Raw genomic sequence first — 25,715 nt, 5'->3', positions numbered from 1 at the left:
ACCTACTACCAGCTCAGCCTTACTCCCAGACGAGCTAAATCACTCCCATGCTTGTTTTTGAAAAAGGGAGGATGGAGCCCATGCTCAAGGCTGAGCTACTTCCAGACGAGCAGCCACTCACTCGCTCCACCTTGGAAGTGTGTGCTACTCTGAGTAGGGTCAATGCATGTAAAGCAGCTGGCCCCGATGGCATCCCTGGCTGGGTGTTTAGAGCCTGTGCAGAACAACTGACTGGAGTCTTCACTGACATCTTTAACCTGTCCGTAGCTCAGGCAGTTGTACCCACCTGCTTTAAGTCAGCTACCATCGTGCCTGTGCCTAAGCACTCTGCTGCAGTGACACCCAGTGACTTTCGTCCGGTCGCACTCACCCCTATCATGTCAAAGTGCTTCGAAAGACTGGTCCTCACCACCTCCAAGAATGTCTACCTCCCACTCTGGATCAACACGGTCAACAGAGTGCGCCATCTCCACAGCGCTTCATTCTGCTCTGACTCACCTGGACACCTCCAACACTTAAGTCAGGATGCTGTTCACTGACTTTAGTTCAGCATTTAACACAATCAGCCCGTCCAAGCTAATCTTCGATCAGTGGTAATGAAGAAGCATCCAGAAGGTGCTTCAGGTGTCTTAGTGCCTGAGAAATAGCTTCTTCGCTGTGTCTGTTTCGTTACTGAACAGCTGATCACACTGATACACTGTAATATCTGTGTACATTTACTTTACTTCACTGTTATTCACCTGGCATCTTTGCACTATAGAAATTAAAAACTGGTTTTGCACTACCGTACATTTTTATCCTGTACATAACAATATGTATAATATACACATACCCATCTGTATATCTTGTTTAGCATGTTAATTCTTAACATATCTTCATTACTATACATTGATTGTACATACATACTGTATATAGATCTTTTTTTTATACCTATTTATAATTCCTACTACACCTCTACAAAAGACATCAATTCTTCTGTACCTATCACCCCATAGCTGTATATCTTTATTGTAAGTTACTGTAAATATACCTCTTATGCATTTCTGGCTGGATGCTAACTGCATTTTATTGGCTCTGTACATGTACTCGGCACAATGACAATCTAATCTAATCTAATCTAATCTAATCTAATCTAATCTAATCTAATCTAATCTAATCCAATCTAATCTAATCTAATCTAATCTAATCTAATCTAATCTAATCTAATTATCCTGCTGAAGGGGTCCACTGCATTTAAAGAATACTGTTGCTATGAAGGCGTGTACTTGGTCTACAACAATGTTTAGGAAGGTGGTGAGTGTCAAATTAACATCCACATGATGCCAGGACACAAGCTTTCCCAGCAGAACATTGCCCAGAGCATCACACTGCCTCTGCAAGCTTGCCGTCTTCTTATAATGCATCCTGTTGCCATTTTATCCTCAGGTAAGCAACACACACACCTGGCTGTACACATAATAGATGCTCACGTGACCATTGTAGGTGCTTTCAGTAGTGGATATGGATCAGCATGGACAATGTGACCAGTCTGCTGCTACACAGCCCCATGCACAGACTGTGATGCGCTCTGTGTTTTAACACCTTCCTATTATAGCCAGCATTAACTTTTTCAACAATTTGAGGAACAGTAGCTCTTCTGTGGGATCGTACCAGATGGGCTAGCCTTCGTTCCCCACAGGTATCAATGAATGTTGAGCACTCGTGATCTTCAGACGCTTGTAGATGCTTTGATCAAGTCATCTAGCCATCATTATTTAGCCCTTTTCAAATATATGACATAAATATATAAATATATCCCACTACAGGTGCCACTGTAACGAGATAATCAATGTTATTCACTTCTTGTCACTGGTTTTAATATTATCTTGATCGGTGGGAATTTTAGATCAGTGTCAATAACTAAATCAAAGCAAATAAATATGGAATGTAATTTTTAATCATGAACAGAACAAATCTTGCTGAAGTGATTCTGATTCATTTTTTGATTTAATGACCATTACAGACTTGATTTAATGAAACCTGGAAACACTTTAAAAAGTTAAACATTTATAATGTAACACAGAACAATGTAAAATGAAAAAAAAATCCAATATATATAAATAATAAATAAATAACAGGTATATATATATATATATATATATATATATATATATATATATATATATATATATATATATATATATATTATATGTGTGTGTGTTATTTTTTATTTCTCAATGATTAAATATTAAATTCGGCTCCATGGTATAGCTTTATGCTAAAGGCTCTCGCGCCGCTGAGACGGTCAAATCTACATCTACGTAAAAGAGGAAGCGGTCTGGTTCTTTCCAAAATGGCGGCCACCATAGAGAACAGCAGTGCTGGAGCTGCGAATAAGAAAAAGCATTTAGGAATTCCTGAAGCAGTGTTTGTAGTGAGTAATCACTGGTCAGAATAATGGAAATGATGTGTGGAGTAAATACTGGTCTTTTTGTAAGCGTGGTCATGTTTATTAGAGTAGAGACCGTGGAGATTATCTGTTAGCTTAGCCCGTTGTGCTAACACGGTTCAGTAGCTGAAGTTCCCCCGTGTCCTTTTAAGGCTGTGGCTCATGCTGGCTAATAGGCTAAAGCTAGCGCTCGCCTTTATTATAAACCATAGACTTGGTCTTGCGGATATTTTTTCAGTTTGTGGTCGCTCCTGAAAACTCAGCCTAACTTTCATATAAATAATTATTTATAACTGTTAAACTGTTTTCTGGGTTATTTTCTCTTTAGGGTGTTACTGCTCTGCAGATCTGGGCTGAAATGTATGATATGATGAGAGTATAAAAAATGATAGAAGGTGAAAAAGTAAAACTATTTCCTAATGTCAATAGAAAAGATGTGTTTAAAATGAAATTTTAGTGTGAAGGAGTATACATTTTCCATTTTGTGCTCTGTATCCTCAATATAACTATATTCTATTGATAGTCCTTGCATTTCAGTGTCTAAGAATACTATCAGTTAAAACCCCATGAGAGAGGAGACAGTAGAGCAAGAAAGAAACACACAAGTCAATGGACTTATTTAAATACTGTAGTAATCATTTATTTGCTTGGTGAAGAGTCAGGATTTAGTTTGAAGACGCTGAGCAACACCGAGTGTCCAACAGTGCAAGCTTTACAGCACCAGGATTCAAGCTCACAACCTCCTGATCAGTAGTCCAGAGCTTTAACCACTGAATCACCAGTACCACACAGTGTAGTGTCCTTCTATACATGTGAGGAATAGTAGGTCAACTCCAGCTGTAATAGAGGTGTGAAGGGAATGATGGTGTGATAAATATGACTAAAAATGTGTTTCCATCCTTTTCCTCAAACACACTTCATTTACTTTTTTTTGTTTTGAATTGCAGTGGGCTGTGTCTCAAATTGCATACTACTGGATATCAATATTGTCAATATAAGTGGTGTACTCATTAGAAAGATTATTTATATTATTTGGGACAAAGCCCACATCCAGAAGTTTTGCTGAAAGACTGCTGTTCTCTTGTTCTGTAGGAGGATGTGGATTCGTTTATGAAGCAGCCCGGCAATGACACGGCGGATGTTGTACTGAGGAAGCTTGATGAACAGTACCAGAAATATAAATACATGGAACTCAACCTGGTTCAGAAAAAAATGAGGTTTGGGGAATTTTGATTCTTTCTTGTGACAAATGAAACTGGAAGTCGAGTCAAACACCAAACCACTCATCATTTCTGCAGTCAGTAACTCTATATACAGTAACTATAATGAAGGTTTTGCTTTGTGTTTGTGATTTTTATCATTATGATTTTTTTTTTTTTTTTAAATCTAGCAAAGAATCATCTTCATTAAGTATTTAAATTATTATTAGTATGTGATATCTCCACTCTGCTGCATGGGTACTTTCCCCTGCATTTTGAGCTGTAATGGTTTCATGAGTTCCAATGAAGCATGAAACAGTGCCACCATGTGTGAGAGTGAGGATCACTGCTATATAAAATGTGAGGTTTTTTAGTTTAAGACATGTTTTTGCTCATTCAGGTTGAAAAACCAGATTCCACAAATCAAGCAGACATTAGAAATCTTACGGCACATGCAGAAGAAAAAGGTAAATTCACCATAATTTTTTCAGTCTTATTGATGACTTCTTTTACAGATCATTATGTCTCTGTGTTTATCTGTAGTCACACAGCTTCCTGACTATATACTGTCCATCTCCTATTTATTCATATATACTGTATCATGTCCATTTCTCGTTACAGGACACTACAGATCCAATGGACACACATTTCCTATTGGCTGATAATGTGTACTGCAAGGCCTCCGTCCCACCCACGGATAAAGTGTGTTTGTGGCTTGGGGTAAGTCCTCGGACGCACTGCATGACCATATCAGCTTAAATAGGCTGTGTACCAGAGGAATTTTTGTCCTCCTTGGCAGAATGATGTGTAAATAGCAAACTCTTTTACTATTTTGTATAGACAGCGTTTTAGTCCCTCATCTGATAGCACAAAAAGTGAGGACAGATGATTTGAGAAATTAAAATGTGACTTTTAACTCAATAAAGGTATTAAATGTTTAGAATTAAACAGCCCCTCTTTTCTATTAAATTGCTTCTACAAATCTTAATACCATATTACAGATTTCATGACATTGCCTGAGTAGAGGATTAGTTATCTTTCCTGTAGCTAAATAAAAAAAACACAGGGCATGGTTGTTTTATTAGTGCAGTTAAATGCTGATAAAACACAGCAAGGACATATCAAACCACACTTCAATTTACAGCCAAACATAGGCTACAAATTACAATTTCAGCTCCCACCGTTTTCAACTCCAGCTTCATTCTCTGTTTTCTGGTCAGAATTAGCTGAATGAGACAAATTAGTGAATTTATGAAACCTGTGGCATAGAAAGCACTATTTCCCACCATTCCTATCTCGTATTTAACATTCCCTAAATCATTTTCGGTTTTCCACAAAAGAATTTAGAAAGTCTATGCTAATAGAAAAAACATTAATTCAAGTGTCAAGAAATTCCACAGACTATATAATTTGAATCAGCCATCCAGTGTGTGTAAACCAGTTAAATCATGTTCAGAGTTCAGAGGCACTTGTCTGAGCTCTTAACATTTTAATTCCAGTGTCAGAGGTAACTGGTCAGTAGGTTTCTTCATTGGTGATCTCCTCCTGTAACAGGCCAATGTAATGTTGGAGTATGATATAGATGAAGCTCAGACACTGCTGGAGAAGAATCTCGGCACGGCTTCTCGAAACCTGGAGTCTCTAGAGGAGGACCTGGACTTCCTCCGAGACCAGTTCACAACGACTGAAGTCAGTATCCTTACACAGCTGTGTCTCCTGCCAGGTTGAGCTTCTTGGCCACTTATTCAAAAAAAAAAAAGAAAAAAGGTTTGAATACAAATGGATCAGAGGTTGTTGTTTTATATGATCTAACTGAGTGCTGTGTAGTTTTTGACATTGCATGTAGTTACTGCATCTTGTTTTGAAAAGATCTGAATCTACAGCTCAGCGCTGGCATTTTCACATTGAGCTGAAGTGTGGGATCTGAATTTAAAACAGCAGTTTAGATAAAGCCAGAACTCCCTGAAGAGCCCACATAGATCTAGTATATCTTGCAACTATCAATTTGGCTCAACAGGATCAGAGAGGATGTATCTGATAGAGATCTTCATGTATGATCCCAGTCCGGTGTTGAGAATGGCTCTGTTTTTGTTTATTATTCATTTGCATAGTCAGATCTAATCAGATTAACCTGTTTCAAATAATCACCAGTAATTAAACAAAATGGGGAAAATGTAATATGTCGATATGGGTTTAGGAAGAACGCTTTTGTCCTACAATTTTAAACAGGATGTCTAATCGCCTCACAATGAGCTACGAGTTGTAAATAGTGTTCAACATTTGAATGGGAAATACTATAATTATGCAGTAGATGTAGATCTTACCTTTACCATCAAAAGGTAAGATCTTTCAAGATTATTTCATTGTCCTCTTATGCAGGTTTCCTTTCTAGAAGAAATAGCCTTTATTTGTCACATATACATTACTACACAGTGAAATTCTTTGCATATCCCATCCTTGGAGGTTGGGGTCAGAGTGCAGGGTCAGCCATGATACAGCGCCCCTGGAGCAGAAAGGGTTAAGGGCCTTGCTCAAGGGCCCAACAGTGGCAACTTGGCGGTGCTGGTGCTTAACTCCTGATCTTCTGATCAGCGACCCAGAGCCTTAACCACTTGAGCCACCACATCTACTCCCAAATCACACCCAGATTTATGTGCTCACAGATGTTATAAGCACAGCATAAATGTTGCTGCTTTTGTCCGATTTGTTGCTTGGTCCTAAGTGTATTATTCCTCAGCTTTCCTATTGGTAGAGATTTTTTATCAATTATGTTGAAGATAAACAGTTCTGACTTATAAGGTTTGAGGCTTTGGTTGTTGTTTTTTTGTCTTGGAACAGTAAGAGTATTTTTTTTTTTGTTTTTGTTTGGAGATTGAGCTAGACGTCTTTATACTGCTATACAGAATTTAGTCTTTCAATATATAGGATTCTTTGAGTAAAATTGTATGAGCAAATGTAGGCCTTAACATGTTCTTCAGATATGGCACGTGTGTACAACTGGGACGTCAAGAGGAGGAGCAAAGACAACCTTCTTAAATCAGCTGAGAGGTCTTAGAGGAGGAAACATTTCCCCATCAGTGAAACACCCCAGTCAGTTTCCCTTCACATTGTTATCTATTGATTTTTGTTACTTTTAAAATATTTTTTCAAGTAAAAAGGAAATGGAAATGAAACAGAAGTCATAATGTCAGTTTTCTTTTTTTTCTTTTTTTCCTTTTCATGATCAGTAGTTGTTTGCTTCATTTTCCTGGTTGTTCCACATTTTGTTTTCTTTTATGCTTCTGACTTGAGTCCAGTGTTCATGACGCTGGTTTCAGCTGTTTCCTGTTAATGGGTGAAATGTACTGCTTCAGAAAAGTCAGAATGACGGGGTGCTGGATAAAAGGGGTGGATTACTCTAAAGGGGAAAAGTTTGCTTAATAAACCCTTTCAGGGGAAGAGTGTGTTCACTGCTTAACCTTCCCATCTGTCCTGACTCCTCCTGCTTACTCGTATCTCTCTCCTCCTTCTCTTAACTCCACAGCTCTTACCTCTACTGAATCCTCTACTTTTTCCTCTCCCTTTTTACTTCTTTTTCAACTGTATTTATTTGTTAAATTGTATCCATTAAAATTGAATGAACAACTTAAAGCTTTAGGGAAAGATACAAAGTGAACAAAATGGTCTGTGGGTTGTTTTTCTTCCTCTTCCATCACATATCAATGGTTATATATCAATCTAGATTTCTCCTTCTGCTCAAAAGCATGTCAGTAGATGGACTGATGACTCTAAATTGCTTGTGTGTGTGTGTGCACACTCATAGTGGTCTGCAATGAGTTGTTCCTGTTAACACTCAGACCAATTTATTAGGAACACATGTTTGCCTGCTCATTCATGCAATGACCTATTCAACCAATTCTGTTATAGCAGCACAATCCTGCAGATACAGCCAGCTTCAGTTTATGTTTAAATCAATAATGTGATCTCTCTCACTCTGTCTGTGGCGTGGTTGTTGGTGTCAGATTGGCTGCTTAGAGCATTTCCATAACGGCTGATTTCACACACAAGCAGTAGAGTTTGCACAATGTTGTGAATAAAAAACGGCAGCAGGTCTGCAGGTTGTTTTGATGAGAGGTCAGAGGAGAATAGCCACACTGGATCTAGCTGAAAGGAAGTCTACAGGAACTCAAATAACAACTCTTTTTGCATCCATGGTGAGTAGAAAGGCATCTCAGAACATACAACAGGTAGATGAACTACAATAGGAGGTCACTACCAGTTTTACCATATCAACCAAAAACGGTCACCTGAGGCTAAAATGGGCACAGACCCCCCAAAACCAGGCAGTTGACAGTCAAAAAGATGTTGCCTGAAAATGTGTTTAAATGATTCTTTTGTCTTTTAGTAAATTATGAGCTGCATGTTGGAAAATTCTATTTTATAATGCAACATCAACAATAATCCTAACATCAACAAGCATCATTCTTTTCTTTCATTTACGTCCAAATTTCAGATTACTGCCATGAGGCAGTTTTTCCTTTTTGAAAGGACTGGGCAACAAACCAAAGACTACTATACAGAGGTATGTTTGTAATAATATACATATAAACTCTTTATGGATTTGTGCGGAGGAATATATAACTCATTTTAATACGTAATACAGTTTTACTTCTCAAAACATTAGTACTCACCAGTGTCCATTTGACTGCCATGCTTTAAAGCTATGATGCCACTAGGTTGCGAGCATGACTGCTAGAAAACCTGCCTCCAAAATTTTAGTTTATGAGATACAGTGGTGCATGACATGTATTTACATCTATGCAAACCACCAGTGTTTACCAGCTTCACTGCGTTCAAATTCCAGCATGTCTTAAGGCATGGATGGCCAAGGTATTTGTCTCTGAGGCATGTTCCAGTTGTGGACCAAGAAAATATTTCGCTGCAATTTAGGCTGAATATGCAGAATACTCTGTTTCCTTTAACAGGAATTGTTCTCCATGATTCATTTTAACAAGAGAAATCATAAAAGAAAAAACTTAATTTACATTCTTGTGCCTCTAAAATAATACTTCTATAAAAAGTTCCCCCCTCATCCAGTGATAACACAAAAAGGTTGCAACACCAGACACGAGACCTAATAACTCCATTTTTTTTCCATAATATTTTAATCTCTAGTACATAAGGTTCTGAGAAAGAGGTACAGCGTGATTCACAACTATTTGAAGGTACACTCATCATTAATATTCCAGTCCTCGTGAGCTCAGATGCACTGGAAAACAAACCAAAACTGAAGCCCAATCGAAATGTATGCCAGTGCTTCAAGGATGCAGGAGACTGAATCCAGCACAATGGTGCTAAAGCTTGCACAATATGGATACAGTGCTAAACAGTTGTCATATTGTAGAGGAGAATATTGTGATCATTATTACCATGCAATATTATACTGTGCAGCCGTCAGTCAAAGTAGTGATGTGTACAACAGTCTGGTCCGATTTGATGTGCTTTATAGAGCAATTTATGGTGAAATTGGTGACAATCAGCATTTTTACTATTAGAAATCGGGAACAAGCTTGTTAGTGTAAGAGGTATAATGGGCTTGAAAAGGGTGTTGGTAAGAATAACAGTTTAAACCATTGCTTCTTTAATGTGTTTCAGTTACGTAAATCCCCTAAAAGGATTACAGTTTAAAAACATTTCCTTTTTCATGATGGAAATGTTGAACTGTATTTGTCATAGTGCGCTTCATTTCCCATGTTTCTCTTTCATTTTATTCACAAGCTTACATAAATCCCTTTGGTAAGTTAACAAAAGTACAAGCTTGTAATCCATCTTGAAAGTTGTATTTCTGGCAACAGGATTTGCTCAAACATGTCAATGTGTGCAGACCAAAGCAACAAAAAAAACAAACAGGCAGGTTGTTAATATTAATGTTGATTTGTCACCTTAATATTCAGGCCTGAACACAATATGTGAACACCATATAATACATAGTGGAGTCTTTTTACCTCAAGCAGCATTTCGGCATTCTGAGCTCAGTAGTTCATTTAAAAAGTCCTTGCTTTTGGTTAATCTCTCATGGAAATATCTGTCCATTGTGCATGTCTACAGAAGACCCAGTCTCTAAAGGCTGTTTACCCTCAAGGGAAACATGTCATGGCTTTCAAGTGATTGACAGATATGTAAGGTGCTGGACTAAGGTTCTGTCTTTTTTTAGAAGAAGAAGAAGAAGCTGAAATGTGTTAGTGTCAGTACAGATTTGTCTGTCATGTAAATGGTTAGCTATAAGGAGCAGTAACTAGTGAACCAGACGGTGGAGACTTGGGACCATTCAGCAGGCAGGGAAGGAGTAACGTCATAAGTAAGGATTGAAATTTGTCCTTCTATTCTGTGAGATCTGAAGATTTGAGTCTAGGGTTCTAGATGGTTCAGCAGAAGCACCGGCGCTCATTCTTTGTTACCTCCTCGGATGAATGCACCACGTTGGGCACAAAGCCGCTCCGCACACCCTCCCAGTCTTCCTGAATGGTGATCTCCCCATGCTTGACCAACTCAAAGATGTCGCGTGTCAGCTCGGTGAATGCCCTCTCCACGTTGATGGCATCGCACGCAGAAGTTTCCACGTAACGCATGCCGTAAACAGACGCCAGCTTCTCAGCCTCATGCCGGGAGACCTGACGCTGCACCTCCAGATCGCATTTGTGGCCCACCAGCACGAAGACGATGGTGTGTGGCTGCACATGGCTGCGTGCCTCCTCCAGCCAATCGCGAACATTCTGAAACGAGCGGCGGTTTGTGATATCAAACAGCAGCAGGCCTCCCACTGAGTTACGGTAGTACGCTCTAGTAATGGACCTGCAAGAAGCATGGACAGTTGTGACAGAGTCTGAGGAAAACACATGACATCAAAACACAAAGTGAGGTCAAAAATAGGAAACTAGGATCAGCTCTGTGTTAAGAATTGGAAATGTGATCGTTTTGACTGATGGGCAAAAACAGATGCATATGAAGGCCTATGATTTTATTATTCAGGAAAAAATGTACTCATTAACAATTATTTTAAATAGTGTACCCACAAATTAGTTAATCAGCCTGAAGTTGTTTGGTGTCTGAAGCTTGCTTCATTGCTTCATACTGGAGCTCACACAAAATTGTTTCCATAAATACACAACTATAAATACCTGCCTAAATCTGTGTCCAGTTTTATCCAGCATCATTAAGTAAACTGGATGACTTGCTGATGTGGTGTAGGACACCAGTGTGTGACTATTATAAAAAAATAAACAACTGCACCATGTATCCAAATACATACATTTTAGTGATAAATTGAATTCTTTTAAATGTGTTTACAGACATTGATACGTCACCTGACTAAACTGTTCAGGATCATTTCTGCTCTGAGAAAACATTTCAATATCTACAATCCCAAAACACTGTAATGTTGAGTATAAATGTGTTAAAATCTTCATTTTTATGTATCCTAATTGGCTCTGACATGACTGAAAAACTATGAGCGTGCAATAGAGAGTAAGAAGTTATGTGGAAGCACCGAACTGGAGCTTATGAAAAAAAAAAACAATAATTATATAAAGAGATTTAAAGAGTTTTCTCTGCAAGGTCATTAGAATGACATGAGTGAGCAACAAAAACAGTGTTGTGTGGGTGACTACATATTTAGGAAATAACATGTGCCTCAGTGAATCACACTGATCAGAAATATCTCTCATTGACGTAAGAACAGATTTGTCACCACTGAAGGACTATACAGACATTTGACCATCAGAGGAGAAATGCCTCACTGTGGTTTCCAAGGGGACAACAACCTCTGAGATAAAGATAGATGTACATTTAGCCTGATGTGTTGTCTACTAAAGGTTCAAAGTCATTATGTAATAGAAGTATATGTATTGCTTTCATCCTTGTGTAATGTACAAAGCCCTAAATGTATATAGTATGTGCACTTATTTGATTGTTGACTTTTCCACTACCTTTCTATCCTTTGAATATGGTCAGTAAATATCCATCAGTTCCAACCATACCTGAAGCGCTCCTGACCCGCCGTATCCCATATCTGGAGCTTTATTCGTTTCCCAGGCTCGATCTCCACCAGGCGAGAGAAGAAATCCACACCAACTGTAGGGTCAGACACTTGTGCAAACCGTCCCTCTGTGAAGCGCCTAATCAAACATGATTTACCAACCGTGGAGTCTCCAATGACGATCAGGCGAAACTGGTAAAGCCATATTGTCTCCATGTCTATCTGTGGAGATCAAATGGGGAAAAAGAAGTTTTTTTGGTGCACACATACACTATATATACTATAGCCTAAAGACAGACTACTTCCCTTCCTGGTCCTTCAAACTCAATTTCTTGATTTCTTTAATTAGTCCTTTGCATCTTTTCTTAACAGATCTTGCATCCAGACACTTTATAGTGTACCCTAATGTTCTGGAACACTACGTTTTTGGGCCATTTTCTGTCTAGGCAATCTTGCCATCCCTTGGAAGTGCAGACTTCATAGTCCAGGTCTCAACATAGGGTTCCTGCATAACCAGAGACACTTATGACCACATTAAAATATATTGGGCAAGACCAGAACAGGAAGCCACTGTAGTCGGAAACTTCTTTGCCTGCTGGAAGTGTTTCTACTTGATTGTTTTGTGATTTTGAGTCTAGTAAATATTGCAACAACGGAATTTGATTCAATTTTTCTAATGTGATATATTCTGATTCAATACACTGACAGATGTTTTGCCCATGGGTCATTTCACACATGACGATGAACAACATGATGCTTGCATCATGCAATAACTTCGCATAACTTGCCAAAAGGAGCTCCATTACTGCTATTTTTTTATTTATTTACTTTTTGTTTGGAAGTTAGAACTTGTGCATTCCCAATTATTAGATACCCCAAATCATAAATATACTCTAAATATACTGCTTTTAATGATAATCATAATCCTGATAGCTTTATAACATTTCTGACTGTACCCTGGCCTCTGAATGTGAGCTCTTACACAGCAAAAAAATACAAATAAAAAATAAAACATTGGCCTTTCTGATTCAGGTCGAAGCTGTACATTTTTAACACGGTATGTATCACAATTTAATGCCGGAGATGTTTTTAATTTAATACAGAGATTAAACTCTACTGAAACACGCAGTAACCGGTCGCGGCCCTGCTCTCTCATACCGGAAGTGAGGCGGTTGCCATGGGGAGCGCTTATCCGCGAGATCTACATCAACAACATGCTCTCCATGGCACGAGCCATTACTGACACTTGTCTAATATTTAGGTTATAAAGAATTATATCGCAAATATTCACTGAGATTAGTGTATGCATGAGCTCTGTGTATACATGAAGCATGTTGTGCTTTCAATTACTCTTTGCTTCAAACTCTATTAAATAAATATTATACAACAGTGAATACTAACCTGACAGAAACATGGCTGTGTTATGACCGAGATCAGTTTACAAGATCCTACATATATATATATATATATATATATATATATATATATATATATATATATATATATACATCATTATCGTTTATTTTAAGAATCACAGAATAAAAGGAAAAACAAGCCCACGTTAGGTTAGTTTACTTACGGTGTCTGGTCGGGTTAATCAGAGCTTAGTAAACCCAAATGCCATGGTCCTGACAGGATGATGGACTTTCTAGAAAGCGCACACACACATATCACAAGGCAAAGCAACACATACACACCCTGTTTCAGTCTCTCCTTACTCTCTAACAGCGATCAAAACAGACATCAGAGGACACCCGGAAGCTACTGTAGTGTAGTAAACAGATATCTCACACCAACGCAACGTGTCCCTTTAAATCTGTGCATGCAAAACAGCTCTCGCAGTCCCAGACATTAAGAAGTCAAAGCAGTCCTGACGCCTTTTTCGGGGTGGTTTGGATCTCCTCCACGCTTTGGAGGAGTGAAATGTTTGGAAATTGTGCTGATGAAATGGCAGCAGTATCAGAGACATCACACAACCTGACTCATCCCGCATCAGCACCATTACCGTAAACCAAAGAGGAGAGGCGCAGGAGTAAACCTTCCAGCTAACGGGCTGAGACAGTGTATGATTCAGTGTATATAGCCTTCTTACAACATCCAAGAAACTTTTCTAGTTTAGGAAATATTATTTTGTAACGAAGGCTTATTTTGTGTAAGCCCCAACTCCCTCAGAAATGATAAATTTTATGATTAATATATACATGATTATTTGTATTTGTTCTCTCCAAGAAAACCTCCTTTAACTTTGCCTTTGTCGCAGACGCAGGTATCCTTATTTAGTTGAACTTTTTTTTTGTTTGTTTTTAAATCTTAAAAATTGTTTTTCTAAAAAGAAAAAAAAATGAAAAAAGAAAAATTCTTTTTCAATTTTATATATGGAAACATGGTTACAGTGAACTTTTCAAAGTATATAATTAACTACTTTATGATTAACATAAATAATTAGTTAATAATTACAAGGACTTTACATTACACTACATCAGGGATGTCAAACTGTATCCACAAAGGGCCGGTGTGTGTGCAGGTTTTCATTCCAACCCAAGCAGAAGCCAAACCTGATTCCACCTGTTTAATCAACTGATCTTGGCTTTCAGTAGACTCAGGTGTGGCTTCTGCTCAGTTGGAATGAAAACCTGCCCCCACACTGGTCCTTTGTGGATACGGTTTGACACCCCTGCACTACATGTACTTGAAGATAGAAGTGCAAAAGCTGTGTTTAATGCAGGTTTATTTGAGCAGTAAAACAGTATACAGATCACTCAGCTCATTTTCATATTTTCATTACATCATGTATATAGTTTTTTTTTCATGTCTGTCCCATGTGGCTCACATATACAGCACAGTAGGGAGAGAGAGAGAGTAGCTTATTGAGGGAGTATCTCAATAAGCAAACCTTATGAAAAGTACATGTAGTTTTGTCGATTTTTCAAATGAACCTAAAACAGACACTTGTTACTTGATTGGGTGAGAAGTATCAAGGCTATAGAGATATTTTCTAGGCTAGCTGAGACCTGGTGTAACACATGACACTTGAAAGTATTTATGTGTTCTTCTCTTCTTGCTGGAGTGCAGTTTTGGAAAGTGGCCAGACTTTCCTGGATGCTCCACAGCAGTCTTCTCCAGTGGTTTATTTATATATAGACATTCTTTCTTTCTTTCTTTCTTATTTCTTTTTTCCTCCCTCCCTCACTGAAATACTGTTGCTCCTTTGAGAGCAAACAGAGGCCCTTCCCAGCATTAGTGCTCCTAAAAAAAAATGCTCCATGACTATTTGTGCTTAAATGGTGGATTTTTCAAATCCTGTTACTGAAATGCAAGAAATAATATTTTAAACATGAGATTCAGGATGAAATTTAACTAATGAAAACGTGTCCCAAATGGCCAAACATGTCATTAAAAATGTTTTGTAGTCAGTCCTTACATACTCGAAAGCCATGCTTCTTTAGAATATACTATATACATTTTTTTTCCTTCATAATTTTACAAAAGTGTTATGTGTTAAGGTTATTATTATTATTATTATTATTATTATTATTATTATTATTATTATTATTTTGCTTTATTATTTGCAAGAAAACGTAGACAATTCAAAAAGTCTCCTCTCTCTGCATATATTGTACATGAATCTGCCCTGCTTTAACATAGCCCTATAATTTAGGGCTGAAAATACTGATTCACATATGAAACTATTTTTAACCATTTACTTATGAATAAGTAAAAGATAAGTAACTCATAAGAAGTTTAATTCTAAACTTCTGTACATTTGAAAAGTTCTCCTGATGTTGTAGAGGCGCTTTTTTAACAGAGCAGGAAACGTGGCAGTGAGTTGCACTATGGCTCCGTCCCAAACTATCCACAAGCAGCCTCTCCCAGAGGTGGCGTAGTCTACTATTTAGTGCTACAGTGGGCGGATTGAGATATCCACCACTCAACATTTGGCTGTTTTTTTGTTTTTTTAAACTTCACTTTGTGCTTAGACTATGCAGCGGGAGCGTTTGTTAAAGGTGCTAGTTATAGGGGATCTGGGTGTGGGGAAGACGGCCATCATCAGGCGCTACGTGCACCAGGTTTTCTCTCATCATTACCGAGCCACCATCGGAGTGGACTTCGCGCTCAAAGTGCTGCACTGGAACCAGGGCACCGTCATCCGCCTCCAGCTGTGGGACATCGCCGGTAAGCACCACATCTGGACACGCTCACAGAGCTGAGAAAGTTTCCAGTCAAACCAGTCATTCTTGAAATATTTTTATCTGTTCACTTTTAGTAGCGTTTATATGAGTTTGCATAACCACGAGTGACCATATATATAAATATATATATATATATATATATATATATATATATATATATATATATATATATATATATATATATATATATAAAAAATTTGTTTATTTTCGCGTGTGATCACGTGACTTTTAACAATAAGCACATCTTAAGTTCGTTTCATTCCATGTTAATTTATTAAAGGCTCGTTGCTATTTCTAGGATTGCACAATATATCTGTTGCTTTTCTCAGTTTACTGATACTGATATCACAGGAAAAAAGTACTGTTAAAAAGAAATATCAGCTAACAGACATTCTATGGATTGCTAAGAATATCCTGATCAGTCTGAGATGTCCAGCAGCAGAGTTTATAATCTCGAATATCAGTCTCAGGTTTGATCACACTTTGATCACAAATGATCACAATTCAACTATCGAAATACTTTGAGCTGAGCACCAAGTGTTTATCACAGAGGCATAAATATTGAAATTTTGGGTGACTTCATTATTAATATGCAGCGGTGATGAGTGCATATGTTGCCATCGAGTTTATATCAACCTTTATGTGCAGTACTTTGTCAGACATGAAGGTACCATCTGGACTTGTCCTTGTTGTTGGGTTGGTACTTTCAAGGGTACATATTTTGCACCTTTAGTAAATTTTAAAAGACCTTTCACAGTGTAGTTTGAAAGGTACATTACAGGTCCTTAAAATTCAACTATATAGCTTGAATCAATTTAACAAGTACATTATATCCATGTTTTCAGGTGAAATATGTCTCTTTGAAGATACCACAGGAGCAATATGGAAATGTACAGCTTGGTACATTTATTTCTGAGAGCCATGTGCTATGTTGTTTGGGAAGCTTTTTCGTACTTATAGTTATATACAAAATATCCCAGCAGTCTGTATAATCTGTAAAACATAGTATGGATTTTTCTTTTTCCTAATGCACTTGCAGTGTTTACACACAGTTAACTATTTGCCTTTGCTTATCTTATTACACAAACACACCCATGGAATGCACTGTTTAAACAGTACTTGTCATTTCTGATATTTGAGTGCATGTGCATGTGTGTGTGTAGAATAAATGTCTTTCTGTCTGTGCCCAAGATCCTGAGATGCATGTCGCGTGATGTTTTCAGCTGGTTTCATTCATTAATTAGTGTCATGTGAGAAAAGCAGTGCTTACATCATCAACACACACCCCAAGTGTCCACACACCGTTATACAAGAAAACACTCATACAAGGAATAGATATCGACCAAGAATGTTTAATGTGATTATAGTAATCAGATAGCACAGGTTTCAGACATGTGATCTTGTAAGCACTACAGTGCAATGCTTTTCTGTCCCTCTTCCTCACATTTTGCCATGTTTTCCAGGACAGGAGCGATATGGCAACATGACTCGTGTGTACTACCGTGAAGCAGTAGGGGCACTGGTGGTTTTCGACATGACCCGAGCTTCCACTTTGCAAGCTGTACTTAAATGGAAAGGTGACCTGGATGCTAAAGTGGCCCTCTGTAATGGTCAGCCGGTGCCAGCTGTCTTGCTGGCAAATAAGTGTGACCAGCAGAGACAGGGCTTATGTGCCAAAATACCCAAGCTGGAGAGTTTTTCTAAAGAGCAAGGATTCCTGGGATGGTATGAGACATCTGCCAAGGTAAGGAGCTGTCCAAGGATCACTGTTTGTGTACTTCTGTCGGTTTTCTTTAGGTCCTGCAGCTTCCAGTTACACACCTGCAGGTAGATTGTGGTACCTGTCCTGTGATTAGGATAAAGTGCAGATTAAAGATGAATGATGCTTTTTTTTTGTTAAGTGTATAAGCATTGTGTGTTTTCTGTCAGGCATCACTGACATAAATATTGTTGCTCCACGCATTACTAAACAACTCCCAGATAAAAAAAAAAAAAACAAATTCACCACATACAACCGGAATTGTTCTTAATTTCTATTTGAATGTATTTATATGATTTTCATTTGATTAATACAGGCTAACCACATTTATGACCAATTTTAGTTATTATCAGGCTGATACAAAGTATATCCTTAATAAAATGTGTTAAAGTCTTCATATTCAAATATGGAATTTTTACGGATTTTATTTATTTAGGACAATAACATGCAACATAAAGTGTTTTATTCCTCTTATACCACAGCAGTTGCTAAGAATTACAATCTTTAGTTCATTATTGAACAAAATGCATGGTTTTCAACAGTTTATAATTACCTTTAACGTTTATGATTATAATTTACATCCTGCCTATATAGCAAAGCAGCTGTAAAGAGATGTTCTCTCTAAACCTCCTTATTTAACAGAAGACTTCATCAGATCCACGATCATTTGGTCATCTTTGTTTTTAACATGCATTTTTATAAGCATTAGATTATGCTTACTAGTTCCTGTGGAAGAACACTGGTTAAAACACTTATTTACGTTAATTACAAAACTACAATATGGAAAACCGAACAAACACTTTTTATCCAGACTGTCTTGCTGTCATTTGTCTTGTGACGCAATGCTGTAAAACTTGTTTTGCTCTCTCTCTCTCACTCTGTCTCTCTCTCTCTCTCTCTCTCTCTCTCTCTCTCTCAGGATAACACAAACATTGACAAAGCCATCATGTGCCTGGTTGAGCACATCATGGCGGGTGAGGTCGAGAATCCTGCAGCTGACTCAGACCCCAGTCGGGTGATCCTGCCTAGGTCTGACTACAAGCTCCATGAACGCCACCAATCCACCTGTTCAGCTTGTTCCAGGCTGCACACACCTCCCAAAGAGCATGAGCAATTATAACAGCAGAGAAAATATACATATGTAAATTACAGTTATGCAATTAAATGCTATTGCTGATGACTATTCATATTATATTATTTATGTCAACGCTTCTCGTTTATATATTCGATGCACCTTTACTATAAACAGGTTCTGAAGACTCGTGATGGTGTTTTGCATTTGTAGCATCAAAATGGTCATAGACTGACAGTTAAATGCTATGAAGAGGAACTTGTTTTTAAGCTGTACAGTTTTTAGTTTTGCTGAACTAAGCAAGACAACAGGACTGTTGAGGAAACTGAGGGCAAACTGTTGACACCTCTGTCAAAAAAAAACATATGTCATGTAGAAAATGCTGCCTAAAGCACCATCAACACTGAGAACACTTCATCTTTTACACTGTAACAGAGGGCAAATGCAATGGGTAAAAATATTAGTATTATTAGTATTTGTTTTTGTTTTTCTTTAATTATAAATTAATAATGTATATATACCCCAAATCTCACAAACTTGTCTTGCAAATTTGAATAACAATAATAAAAGAAATATGTAACAGCCATAACTGTTAACATATATTCTTATAATGTGTGAAAATGACAAGGAAGTGGTCATACTAGGCAAAACATTTTACTGTTGATGCAGGACGAGGGTTTAAGGTAATGGTTAGAGGTTAACGTTTTGGGTTTAAGGGTTGAATTCAAGTCTGATCTGTTTCAAATGGATCTGTTTTCCATTATATGTTGTGTGAATGTTTATGAGTGACATTCTCCAGCCTCGAATTGCAGGGGTGTGTGTATGTGTGTGTGTGTTTATGGGAGACACTAAGCAGGTGCGTGCCTGCTGTTTAAATCTGTCCCAAGCTGTTAATGATGCATATCTGAATGGTAAAGCTGCTCCGCTGACGTGTTAATGGTGTTATAACCCGTATGTTCCCTGTGCACTGTGTAACTAATTATCACTGGCAGACACACTGTCCCTCCTCTCTGCTCTCCATAATTTTAAGATCGTCACAGCTGTTCTCGGCTCTAAAAATACTCCACGGAGACTGAATAATAGGTGTTTCTGAAAAGTATCTTTCCGTCTGTTGAATGTGTGCTGAAATGTTTGCCTGCATTTGGACAGCAGGTCTATTTGTGGCCTAATTGTAATTTGGGCTTGTCTCAGTGTCAACGGTCCAATTCTGCATGTACAGTCGCAGAGTTTTGTGTGAACTGAATATAGACAAGCATCTGTTTCAATGACCTTTTCAGCGCCATTTCGTCCGCAGATATAATGGCATCATTTGCATCGTCAAATAAAGCCGGAGGAAAGTCATTTATTCAATATGTCAAATGTCTCTGGCTCATTGAGATTTGTATTGCCTTGTGAATGAATGATTATCTGATACTGAATCCCGGTTTCACTTGGAATGATGTCACTATATCAGTCAGTAGTCCTCAGCAGGCGTGTTTCATGTTCATTCGAGACATATTTATAGATGTTTAATCATAGTACTCTTCATAATAGCAATACGTAATGGAACAATGGATGTTTTGATTTTGCACTGTGTAAATGCTTTACCAGTGGGTCTCCTTTCCATCCCAAACATTTCAGTCTAAAAACCTCATCCACTTAAACACCCTGAATTGTCACTATTCTTATTCACTTTAACAGTCCTGAAGAGAACGAGCTGCATATTTCACACATTTAATTACACTTTGCTCCTCCTAGAGATAAAAGCTTACACTCTGCCTCCTCTTGGAACTGACAGAACCATCAAGTGAGCAGAAAATAACCTAATGGTTAATTGGCCAAATCATGTTCAGCTAATACCCCTATGTTAGCTTGCTTTACTAGTTCACGTGGATTGTGTTTTAAGCTAAAATCACTTCAGAGAACTGAAGCGGACTTATCAGCTATTCCTAACACTGTTTTGTCAGAGATAAGATTGTTCCAGCATGTTAAAGATTTTGTAAAATACCTTAATTATATCTGAATTGGTGTCATCTAAAAGGCTTAGCATCATCCTCACTTTGATAGAAACCACTGCTTATCAGTCTTGCTTCTATTTATGGCCACACTATTAGAGGGAGAAAAAAAATCTTTGGCTGGTTAATGGCTCAAGCTCATTAAATGGATTCTACATTTTCTGAAAGGAAAAACATCTATTATCCACGTCTACATTCAACCATTAAGTGTACATTCAAAGAGACAAAGCAAAGAAGCCTTTAACATGCTAGATAGAACCTTCTATCCCTTCAAATTAGGGGAGCATCCAGCATTTAACCTTTTAGACAAGGTTTTTTTGTATTGCAGCTTTTAATAGGAGTGCAGACAACTGAACTGGATTTTAAGGTTTGAATCAACATAGCTTTAGCTAACTTCTGTCAAATTGGCTAAATCTGCCTTTAAATGAAATGAAAGAAATGTTTTCAACAGTCTTCAGTGAAGAAATTTAAGTGGCTGATGAATGCTTGGTTGTTTGTTTTTCACGTGGCTAACCAGTAAATGGACATATTGTTCATCAGGATAAATAGAGTTTATTATAGAACAAGTATAGTTTGAAATATGCCTGCTATCTTGTATCTTGTTTACAGATGTGATAAACAGACTTTCACATGAGTGTTACATGCTGGAGGCTGCTATATGTACAGCATATGTGTGTACTATGTGAGATGTTAGTCTAGTGTGTGTGTGTGTGTGTGTGTTCAGGTTTTATTTTAAAAAGCTGCAACAAAACCCTAAAAAAGGCAAAATATTATTATTATGTGTGTGTGTGTGAGTGTGTGTGTGTGTGTGTTAGAGCTGGCTGTATCTGCTGGACACATTTTATTTCCAAATTACTTGCTTTTCTATGGCACTAGGTGTCAGTCAGACATGGTAGCAGTGACAGGCCATTTTCATTTTACATTATACCTTCACCCAAAGCACATTACACCTGCAATTCAATACAGTCCTAGCAGAGGCTGGATATTTGGCATTTAAAGGTTTTGCTCAATGATCCACTACTGGCTCTCTGGCAAGCTTCCAGACAGACAGAAGTCTCTGCAACCCACAGGCTTGATTGCAGTTAATATATCAGCCTGCATTGATGCACTGTAACAATTTGACCAAAAGCAGTTCCACTTCAGATTCCAGCTTTATTTAAAGGCAGAAGTGCTGCTATTCTTCATACTGGAAGTTACAGGACCTTTCTTGTTCATGCTGTTAAAAAATGCAGTCATAACTGGCCCCACAACATTCATTTTTTGTTTGTTTAAAGTACAACAAAAACTGCACTAATCATGTTGCACTGGTTATAATGAACACATTTTGCATTAGTAGTGCCCAACCAGATATTTGTGATTTCATCCTTTTGTGTGATTGACACTGAACTCTGGTAAGGCAAATTATGGCCTGCGGCAACCGTTGCCATGATGGGTCAGTTGCCATGGAAATAGATCTATCTATTTGCCTCTAGATGGAGCTGTTCTATTATCAATGTGTGCTACAGTGTGGTCTATAGAAGCAGAGCCCCAATAATGTACAAGTTGTTGTGCTTTTGTAGTTCACCTTAACTACTTCCTGACAATAGGTGGATAAATGCTGATACGTGATGTCATAAGTGTTCTTTTCAGAATAAAAATCTAAATCAATTAAAAAATTATTTCAAACATTTTCTTTCTTGACTTAGACAGAATAGTATTAGTAAAAATCAATGGTTTTCCCTCTGATGTTTACTTTTTTAAATGTTGACACATGCCCATTGTCACTGATAAAAAACGAACCAGATTATTTATTCTTTATTCAGCTTTATTTATGATGTTCTCTAAACTAGGCACCTAAGCTGATATTGACACTGCTGTCTTCAGTTTGGATGGAGTTTAGCCTTTATGTTCAACTAATTTTAAAGTTTTTTTTGAGTTTTCTGAATACTGCTTCTTTGCTATCCATTTGTTCTGGTGTGAATTTGAATTTGAGTTAATGTAGTCTTTGAGTTAAAATAGCCTTTCTGTGTGGAGTTTGCATGTTCTCCCCGTGCCTTACTCCGGGTACTCTGGTTTCCTCCCACAGTCCAAAAACATGCACATTAGGTTGATTGGTAATTCTAAATTGCCCATAGGAGTGAGTGTGAGTGTGTGTGGTTGTCTGTCTATATGTGCGACCCTGTGATGGACTGGCGACCTGTCCAGGGTGTACCCCTGCCTTTCGCCCAATGTGTGCTGGGATAGGCTCCAGCAGACCCCCGTGACCCTAATTAGGAATAAAGCGGGTATAGACAATAGATGGACGGATGGATAGTCTATTATCAACACACTGAGCAATTCAGAATCTCAGTGAAGTATGGTATTGGTACTATACACGGACACATGGACACCCAGACACACACACACAAAATTGATCTTGTTTACATGCACACGTCACTTTACATTGATCTTGTTTACATGCACATGTCACTATAAATATTTGTATCTGTTATAACTAAAGTAACTTCTGCTGCTATTATTCACTGTCCCTAACCCTGTTTCTTCTTTGCACTCACTGTCAAACACTGTCCTTTTGCACACAGTCAGCGTTATATGTCTTGTTTTTCTGCACTGTCTTGCCATCCTGTGCACTTATGTTGTATGTTTAGTTTTAAAGAATGCACCTTGTCGTATAGTTTAGCTCTATGTTTGTCTGCGTCACCTGTACTTTGTTTTTGTTCTGTGTAGTACCTCTACACAGGTCCAGGAGGAACGTTGTTTCATTTCATCATGTACTGCATCAGCTATATATGGTTGAAGTGACAGTAAAGCTTCTTTGCCTTTGACTTGACTGGACTTATTTTTTGAGTCTTGCTATCGCCAGGCAAAGAATGCTATCAGGACATATTACCAGTCCTTTAGCAGCCTGGTGATCCAGAACAAATGAACGCAAAACACAAGGTTATGTATGTGATCATGATTCTACAACAAAGTGGAGGATTTAATGGGTAATCAGGTTGATGACAATGGCCAGAGAAAGAGCCTGATGAAGAGGGGGCCTTTTACAGGCTGCACACATTGGGTCATGACATGACTACTTTGCTATTAATATTCAGCAAGAAATTAAGCAAGTGGCAAAAAAAAAAAAAATAATCCAACAGTTCTGAGGAAAAGAACAATGGTTACAAAAATAACCTTCTGGTCTGATGCTGCAATTCCACTTTTGTCTATTAGTGACAAATGCAAGGTAGTTTATTTCAAGTTAACTAACAGGATAGCTAAGCTAGACAAATTTTGGTATATAGACTAGTATGCATATAGAGACAGCATTATATGAGGCTATGCAGGATGGCAGAAGGACATTAGGTTTTTTCTTTTAATTTGCATATTCATGTTTATTAATGAGGTGGCATGTTGGCACAGCAAATAGTACTGCTGCTTCACAGTTCCCTGTTCGGATGCTGAGCTCACGTTAAATGTCTGTTCTCAGTTTCACATGTTCTTCCTTATATTCATGTTGGTTTCTTCATGGTTCTCTAGTTTCTTCCCACCTCCCAACAAAATGTGGTGTGTGGATTGCTAAATTGTGTTCTGGATCATTCCACATATACATTGTGCCCAGAGTTCCTGGGGTAGGCTCACGATCTTCTGTGACCCTGATCAAGAAAAATAAATGGAAAAATAGTAACATATATATTAGGCATATTAGAAAAGATCGGACATTTTTGATTGACGCGTCAATTTAAAAGGCGACAATCATAAACTTAATGATAATTGACAAAAAAAATGACAGATAACTGGTATGTAAAAAAGAAGATGAAGTGTAAATAGGCTAGCAAGGTGATACTCAAAATAGTCCTATTCTGTGTTGTCATTATTAACAAATTACCACTAGGCTTAGATGAATTAGATAGATTATAAGCAAAGTTGGTCACATGCACTATATTGCCAGGGACACCCCTTCAAATTTTTGCAGATGTTGTTTTTCAGGGGTTGGGCTTGACCCCTTAGTTCCACTGAAAAGAACGGAGCGGATTCCTGTGAGCAGAGACTGCAGGCCAGGCCAAAACTGAGACTGCTGCCTAATATGGAGTTGGCCCAACCTGTGCAGCTATAACAGCTTCTGGGAAGGCTTTCCACAAGGTTTAGGAGTATGTTTATGGGCACTGATGAACGAGAAGGCCTGGCTCACAGTCTCCGCTCCAATTCATCAGGTGTTCTATCAGGTTGAGGTCAGGACTCTGTGCAGGTCAGTCAAGTTCCACCACACCAAACTGGTGTACAGTCATGTTGGAACAGGAAGGGGTCATCCCCAAACTGTTCCCACAAATTTGGGAGCATGAAATTGTCCAAAATGTCTTGGTATGCTGAAGCATTAAGAGTTCCTTTCACTGGAACTAAGGGCCCAAGCCCTGAAAAACAACACCTGAATTCAATGATTTAGACGGATGTCCCAAAACTTTTGGCAATATAGTTTATCATTTGAAAACTGTTGTAGTAGATTCAGTGGTACAGTGGTCAAATGTCGAATCATTGTCTAAATCAGGGGTGTCCAATCTTATCTGCAAAGGGCCGGTGTGGGGGCAGGTTTTCATTCCAACTGAGCAGAAGCCACACCTGAGTCCACCGAAAGCCAAGATCAGTTGATGAGCCAGTTGGAATCAGGCGTAGCTTCTGCTTGGTTGGAATGAAAGCCTGCACCCACACCGGCCCTTTCTGGATAAGATTGGACACCCCTGGTCTAAATAAACAAAATCATAGCATATCGTGTCCAAGCAGATTCAGTACTAAAGTTTGTTGTTTGTTTAATATAATCAGATGTTGATTGTTTAAATAATCAGAAACGTGTCATCTGTTGCGGCAGATTCAGTGATGTCGTCAAATATTTAATCCTTCTCTTAATAATCACTAACATTTTCGTTTAAAAACGTTATTATTCATGTTATCAATAAATACTGTCCGTTCTAATATAAAAATATTAATGTTTTAATTAATATTTAATTTAATTTAACTTTAAATAATGTTATTTAAAGTTTTTAAAACTTAATATAGAGTAACAAATAAACTTTTACACGTCTACACACGGGTTTTCAAGGTTCTG

The 25,715-nt window shown here is 38.0% G+C and overlaps 3 protein-coding genes across 5 annotated transcripts; 2 read left to right on the top strand and 1 right to left on the bottom strand.

The window, feature by feature from the left end:
• Positions 1-2,264: 2,264 nt before the first annotated feature.
• Positions 2,265-7,287, top strand: vbp1 (von Hippel-Lindau binding protein 1). Its single transcript, XM_058393997.1, has 6 exons — positions 2,265-2,413; positions 3,521-3,645; positions 4,028-4,094; positions 4,249-4,347; positions 5,182-5,320; positions 6,606-7,287. The coding sequence occupies exons 1-6, from the start codon at positions 2,333-2,335 to the stop codon at positions 6,680-6,682; spliced, it is 588 nt and encodes a 195-aa protein (XP_058249980.1). The 5' UTR covers positions 2,265-2,332; the 3' UTR covers positions 6,683-7,287.
• A 1,391-nt stretch (positions 7,288-8,678) lies between these two features.
• On the bottom strand, positions 8,679-13,667 carry LOC131355601 (ras-related protein Rab-39B-like). 3 transcript variants are annotated; one of them, XM_058393995.1, is made up of 4 exons: positions 13,433-13,666; positions 13,221-13,289; positions 11,643-11,863; positions 8,680-10,458 (listed from the first exon to the last, which is right to left on the bottom strand). In XM_058393995.1, exons 3-4 carry the CDS (start codon positions 11,855-11,857, stop codon positions 10,032-10,034), a joined length of 642 nt encoding a protein of 213 aa, XP_058249978.1. In that variant the 5' UTR covers positions 11,858-11,863; positions 13,221-13,289; positions 13,433-13,666; the 3' UTR covers positions 8,680-10,031. The 3 variants fall into 3 exon arrangements, with proteins under 3 accessions (XP_058249977.1, XP_058249978.1, XP_058249976.1); XM_058393994.1 differs by lacking the exon at positions 13,221-13,289 and having other exon boundaries at positions 8,679-10,458; positions 13,339-13,667; XM_058393993.1 differs by having other exon boundaries at positions 13,221-13,666.
• Positions 13,668-15,471: 1,804 nt separating this feature from the next.
• zgc:162171 (uncharacterized protein LOC565931 homolog) lies at positions 15,472-19,957 on the top strand. Its single transcript, XM_058393992.1, has 3 exons — positions 15,472-15,814; positions 17,295-17,575; positions 18,510-19,957. The coding sequence occupies exons 1-3, from the start codon at positions 15,622-15,624 to the stop codon at positions 18,708-18,710; spliced, it is 675 nt and encodes a 224-aa protein (XP_058249975.1). The 5' UTR covers positions 15,472-15,621; the 3' UTR covers positions 18,711-19,957.
• The last annotated feature ends 5,758 nt before the right edge of the window (positions 19,958-25,715 follow it).

This window comes from Hemibagrus wyckioides, linkage group LG07, assembly GCF_019097595.1.
Source record: "Hemibagrus wyckioides isolate EC202008001 linkage group LG07, SWU_Hwy_1.0, whole genome shotgun sequence".
In the NCBI taxonomy this organism is placed as follows: Eukaryota; Metazoa; Chordata; class Actinopteri; order Siluriformes; family Bagridae; genus Hemibagrus; species Hemibagrus wyckioides.
This window is presented reverse-complemented; position numbering and strand designations above follow the sequence as displayed.